This window comes from Heliangelus exortis, chromosome 6 (genome assembly GCF_036169615.1).
Source record: "Heliangelus exortis chromosome 6, bHelExo1.hap1, whole genome shotgun sequence".
Taxonomy (NCBI): Eukaryota; Metazoa; Chordata; class Aves; order Apodiformes; family Trochilidae; genus Heliangelus; species Heliangelus exortis.
The window spans coordinates 30,249,935-30,255,934 of record NC_092427.1 but is presented as its reverse complement, the minus strand read 5'-3'; the positions used below and the strand labels follow the sequence as shown (position 1 = coordinate 30,255,934).

Below are 6,000 nucleotides of genomic sequence, written 5' to 3'. Positions count from 1 at the left end.
CATAGGAGGTGCTCCAGCCCCCTGATCATCTTTGCGTCTCTCCGCTGGACCCACTCCAAGAGCTCTATGCCCTTCTTACTCTGGGGGCTCCAGAACACAGTAGTCCAGGTGGGATCTCGTTAGAGCAGAGGGAATCACCTCTCTTGACATGCTGGCCATGCTTCTTTTGATGCAGCCCAGGATACAATTGGCTTTCTGGGCTGCAAGCACACACTGCTGGCTCACATTGAGCTTCCTCATCAGTCATCACCCCCAAAGTCCTTCTCCTCAGAGCTGTTTTCAACCCAGTCTCCACCCAACCTGTATTTGTGTTTGGGATTGCCCCAACCCAGGTGCAGAATGTTGCACTTGGCCTTGCTGAACTTCATGCAGCTTGCATAAACCCAGTTCTCAAGCCTGTCAAGGGCCCTTCCCTCCAGCATATCAACCTCACCACATGGTTTGGTCTTGTCACCAAACTTGCTAAGAATGTACCTGATTTCACTGCTCATGTCCCCAGCAAAGATGTTAAACAGCACTGACTTGAGTACTGACGTTTAAGGAACGCCACCCATGATGGGTCTCATGGAGCCATGGCCACAACTCTTATTATGTCATTCACGTTATGCATGACAACAGACCAAATAATGAAAATGCAGCTAAAGCTGAAACAATTCTTCAGTAGCCATGCACAAACCTAGGCAAATCCCCAGTGATTAACAGTTTTTTCTTTTCTTCACAACTGTGAAGAAATACAATGTATAAGTAGAAATCCTATCAGGATTTGTCACATTCCCTGCAGGACTTTGGGTTCATAAGGCAATAAATGCAGAAGTAACCAGCAGATAATATAAGGCAATTTACCTTTTTTTTTTTTTTTTTTTTAAATTTCACACTTCCTGGATGCACAATACGGACACATTTTACCACCCCATTCAGTGACATTACTTGAAGTGGAAATTCCTTATCCTACACCCCAGCAGGATTCATTTGTGGTTCATTACACATTATACTGAAGTGAGATTGTGCAAACACTCTTTAGGCTTTGGTGACAATGTGGCTGAGTCACGCTAGGAACTTGGAGCATAACAGCAGCACACAGGTGAACTAGAAAAAGCCCCTACATGTCTGTGATACAGTACTGTTGAACTCAACTATAAAAGAACATTTGCTCCTGTTGCTTAAAAAAAGGGAAGTATCAAAACCTCGTATTTCACAAAATCTAGTCAGCATGGAAACATATTTGATTGAGGAGCCAGCAGAAAGCTTTGTAATGATACCATCTATTTAGCATGTTTTTAAACTTCTTTGAAGTACTGAATAAATTACTTTGGACACTTGAAAATGCTATGTACAGTGTATTATGACATTTACATAAGTGTAATAACTCATTAATACATAAATCCAGAAATTATCTGGATGATGATTATTTATCAAGATAGACAATTCTAGTAATTATTTTTAGTACATTTTCACAGCATCTCATCAGATACAGAGCACATGAAGAAAATACATCTTAAATTACAATCATGTGTCATCTGTCAGTCTCCAGCATTTTAAAACAGATAGATTCACAATGTGTAAAATTGTAGTGGTTGTCCTGTTCAGAAATCAGCAGATTCTAAAAGTAGACAAAATCTTTGGAATCCAACAAAATACTAAAGATATTAACTTAGAGTTTCTAACAACAATAGATGAGGGGAATGGTTTAATTATTTTATTATGAAGTATCTAATGCTGAATAAAAAAATAGATGACTTCACATGGGTTCAGCCTTGAACAACAAATAAAGGTAAGAATATAATTATATAAAGATACACACAAATATAAACCACATATATTACAAACATCTTATACTTCCTATCTTCCACTAGACTTTCCTGGTTTAGTTGTATCATTCAAAAATGCCTGTGTAATTGCTGGGACTTAAAACACCTTTGCCTATATTATGTCTTACCTGTCAATATTCCAAATTTTTTTTTTCCACAATCCTAAGGTAGTAGTATTTTGCTGTAAAACACTGTTGTGGAATAACTTCAATCCATAAATAAACTGCAATTTCTGTAGTTTATGGACATTCTAATCTACACAACTGTTGTAGTAAAAACTAAGTGTGCATATTTACTTCATAATGCAATAATTTGTTTATAGGTACTGATCCCAAAATGACCTGTACCAGTTTGGTGAAATCTGGAATGTGCTACTAGGTTTTTCCTTTCCCCTGAATCAAGGCCAGAAATATGAAAAAAACCCCAACCAAATCTGGTCCTGATGCAAACCTGAAATCAAATCTGATTTTAAAAACTGTGCACAGTATTTATAACCCTTTTAAAAATTATAGATTTTAAAAATAATTAGAGCAATTACAGATCTAGCCATAGTTAGATTCTTTTTTGCTGGCATATACTTTTCAGCTATGATGTACCTTGGAAATTTTACCTGAGGCTACTGAAATTTTTACATGTCCATGCCAGTAAACACACCACTTTATCCTGAATTGGCAAAGCTGACTGTTGAATCAGCAGTCCTGTCTACACTCCAGTATCATACTTGCAAATAGAGGAGCGAAAAAAATCTGTCAATGAGATAAGTACAGAGGCACATTATGGTATTTTTACATTCACAAAACCACTATCACAGTTGGCATAGGTTAATCATTAATTTATTGAAAAAACCTTTGTTCTGAGTCCTCAGTCTTCATATTCTGAAGGACAATGAGCTGCATAATCAAAACTAAGGAATGTGATGGGCAGTTCTCGCCATTTCTTAAAAATATGCTTTGTTGGTTTCTTGTCTTCAAACACAACTACAAAATTTTTGATCTTTAGACAAGGCAGGTCAAGACCTCGGTGAACCATCAAATTTCCCCAAGTCTGAAATTAAAAAAAAATTACATTTCAGATAAAATAGACAAGATCATTTGACAGAAATAAATACAGACAACAGCAACATAAAAGTATGAAAATAATTTGTTTCTCACTTGTCCACAATCTCTGCATATAATTTCCCCATTTGTCAGGTAATCAGCATCCTTATCTTGCAGTGTCTTATTTTCTCTTGTATGGTAAAGACTTCTGAAAGACAGTCAGAAAGCCTGTATTAGAATATATTGGTCATGCAATGATACATATATCCTTAAACATCCAGTGACTACCATTGTTGAAATCATATACAAAACCTAAAAGGTTGAAAACTCTATGGCTGTTCTGCATGTTCAGGAGTTGGAGAAAATGGAGAAATATGTCATGCTCCCAAACCATGGGGAAATACAACTGTATTCCATGTCTTCTTTTGTAACAGTTTATGAGCTGCATCTTTTCCCACATCTTAAAACAGGAACAGCAGGCTCTCTGTAATTACTGGGGATAGATTTTGCTTGTTTTTTTCAGATGCCATGAAGCTGCCAAAGTAATGCTACCTGAAAGTTAGAGGTTTTCTTTTTACTCTGTAGTTCAACCTTTCCCCTTAACAGAATCATTTAGTTCTGCCTACCCAGAGCAGCAGAATGTGCACATTCTTACATGGTTTAGTTTAGGGAATACTTGATCTTCAGGGTTACTACTACCCTGTGCTGAGGGGTTATAAAAATTATTACCCTGTAGTTTGAATTGACTTTATTGATTTCTCCTTAAACTCTGCAAACTCTTCACAAATTGTACCAAAGATACGTCTCAAAGAACCAAGAAATTTGGAGAGATGTAACTTGCTTGTGTCTGCCATGTAATTAGCAAAGCATGACTGATCTGTAATGTACAGTACCCATTACAAATCCAGGTTGAATTAAAACATTTTTCTGCTCTTTTAATTTCCATTATGAGTGGGAAGAGAAGTTCACCTCCTGCCATCATAGCATTGAAAAGTTAAACACAGTTTAAGATAAAAATTTGGTGAACTTGATAGCATCTCTTGCAATGGAGATAAGCAGGGGCAAGAACACAGGAAGAAAGAAAAGTGGTGGATCATGAGTATGCACATCCACTAAATACACAATTGTCAATGCACAGCTCATGGTCAATATGCTTTGCTTGAGTCAAACTCTTATCTGTCTGTTAGCAGCATATGTAGATAACTGGTATTGATCTTAGGTTACAGTTACACCATGGAATACATACCATATTATATAATAAGTGACCTAGTTAATATTACCACAAGACCTGTATCTTTTTCCAAGGTTTCAAACTCTGGTCACCTTGAAATCAGAGGTAAGAACAAGTGTTTTTTTCAAACTCATTAACTTCATACAGTCTAGGACTTGAGAATATTGGACTAATCTTTTTTTATCTCACAAGACCTGAAGGGTTACAGGCCCAGTAAAGGCCTGCTGAAAAGAAGATCTGTTTCTGTCTGAAAGAGATAAAACAGTTCATAAATACTCACTGGAAATCTTTTTTCACACTGACATGATGCATGTTTTCAATAACTTGTATGTCTTCTCCAGAACATATCAGCTTGTGGCAATTTTTGCAAAGGAATGTTATTAGTGAAGGTTTTTTCTTATATGTCTTGCGCTGATCTCTTTTTGCCTTCATTTCTTTTTCTACTATACTTTGCAACTGGAAATTCTGAATCTAGAAACAGACCAGTAAGAGCACTGTAACATTCTGGTGGTCTAACATATATAGTTTTCTTTTCCAGTTATTTTACTGAGTTCACTTGACAGCACGACTTCTAGTCAGTTTTCTTGACTTGTGTGTATCCCCCCTTACCAAAAGAAAAGCAGACTTTTCTAAAGCCACAGAAAACTCAAACTATAAACAAATAGTGGCTGAAAAATTCAAGGCCATAGGCAGTAACTAATATTATTTTAAGCATTCCTCCTTTAAGCAGACTCTAAACAGGATGTGTTTCTTACAATATAAATAATTTTCTTTAAAGGGAAAAGGCAGAGTGGCAGTAAATACCTTCTTTAAATACTCTTCCTGAGGCATCTCCTGGACTTGCTGAATGGCTTTATACATCTTTTGCTCACGGAAAATATTAACATCTTCACGTTCAATAGCTCGTGAGCCACTTGAAGCCACAAGTGCATAGGTACTCTCATCAGCTCGAGCTCGACCACGAGCCTACAATTTGCAAGGAATACAACATAAACAGCACAGTGTTCCCTACAACACTGCACAACATTTTTTCCTAGTTTTGTAATGGAAGACATGTACTATTGCATACACAATGTCCTCACAGAGCATTTTTTCCACTTAACTCAGACAGATAAAGAATCAGTGAATAACACATACGGTTTTTGCATTGAAGATATCTGTGGAAATAGCATTCCGGAGATTCTTTCATTAGCACAATATTTTGTAAACCATAAACTTTATTTTGTCACACAAAAATAACCATGCATTTAAATATTATATATATAAGCATCATATATATAAGTATTTGTGTTCACAAATTAAGTGAAACATGAACAAACTGATATTCTGATATGCAATTTTATACTTTTAGCTGTTGGTGGTACAAATGTCTTTTATAGCAACCAGACTGCTGACCATACTCTCATAACTTTTCTATTACAAGAGCTTTCTGTTTGTGTAGAGCTTTACATGGGTGTTACCCTACTACATATGGAGGCAAATTTTCTATTGCAGGCAAACTGAGGATGGCAACAGGAAAGGAATCCTGTTGCAAGCTAATTTTCAATTTAGCATGCAAGTATTTAAAAATTCTCTCCGAAGTTCATGTATGTGGTTCACCATGTGCATATTCCAAAAGAAAAGCATCTCTAAAAATAAGTTACATGTGCAGTAAAATCATACCTGCATCATAGCAATTTCATTGGTGACGAGGCCGTAGCGAATAACGATGTTACACTCTTTGATGTCTAGGCCCTCCTCAGCTACAGTTGTAGCAATAAGTAGATTTACATTTCCACCTCGGAATTTATCAATAACTTCTCTTTGCTCATTCTGTAAATTAAAAATAAAAATTAAAATAGCATATCCACTTTCAGTTTTAGTTTGTATCAGCAGTTTCTTCTAACTAAGAGGTTTAAGGAATTACAGTCCAGTCATTTCAGAG

General features: G+C 36.3%; 1 protein-coding gene across 2 annotated transcripts in view; it reads right to left on the bottom strand.

Moving 5' to 3' along the window:
* Positions 1-1,190: 1,190 nt before the first annotated feature.
* Positions 1,191-6,000, bottom strand: part of IFIH1 (interferon induced with helicase C domain 1) — a 27,920-nt gene continuing 23,110 nt past the window's right edge. Inside the window, exons 12-16 of one of the 2 annotated variants that reach the window (XM_071747529.1) lie at positions 5,739-5,888; positions 4,881-5,042; positions 4,357-4,547; positions 2,960-3,053; positions 1,191-2,852 (exon numbers count right to left, since the gene is read on the bottom strand). In XM_071747529.1, coding sequence (XP_071603630.1) covers positions 2,670-2,852; positions 2,960-3,053; positions 4,357-4,547; positions 4,881-5,042; positions 5,739-5,888 — 780 coding nt within the window. In that variant the 3' untranslated portion in view covers positions 1,191-2,669. The remainder of the gene's footprint in view (positions 2,853-2,959; positions 3,054-4,356; positions 4,548-4,880; positions 5,043-5,738; positions 5,889-6,000) is intronic. The other variant, XM_071747530.1, reaches the window with a different exon arrangement.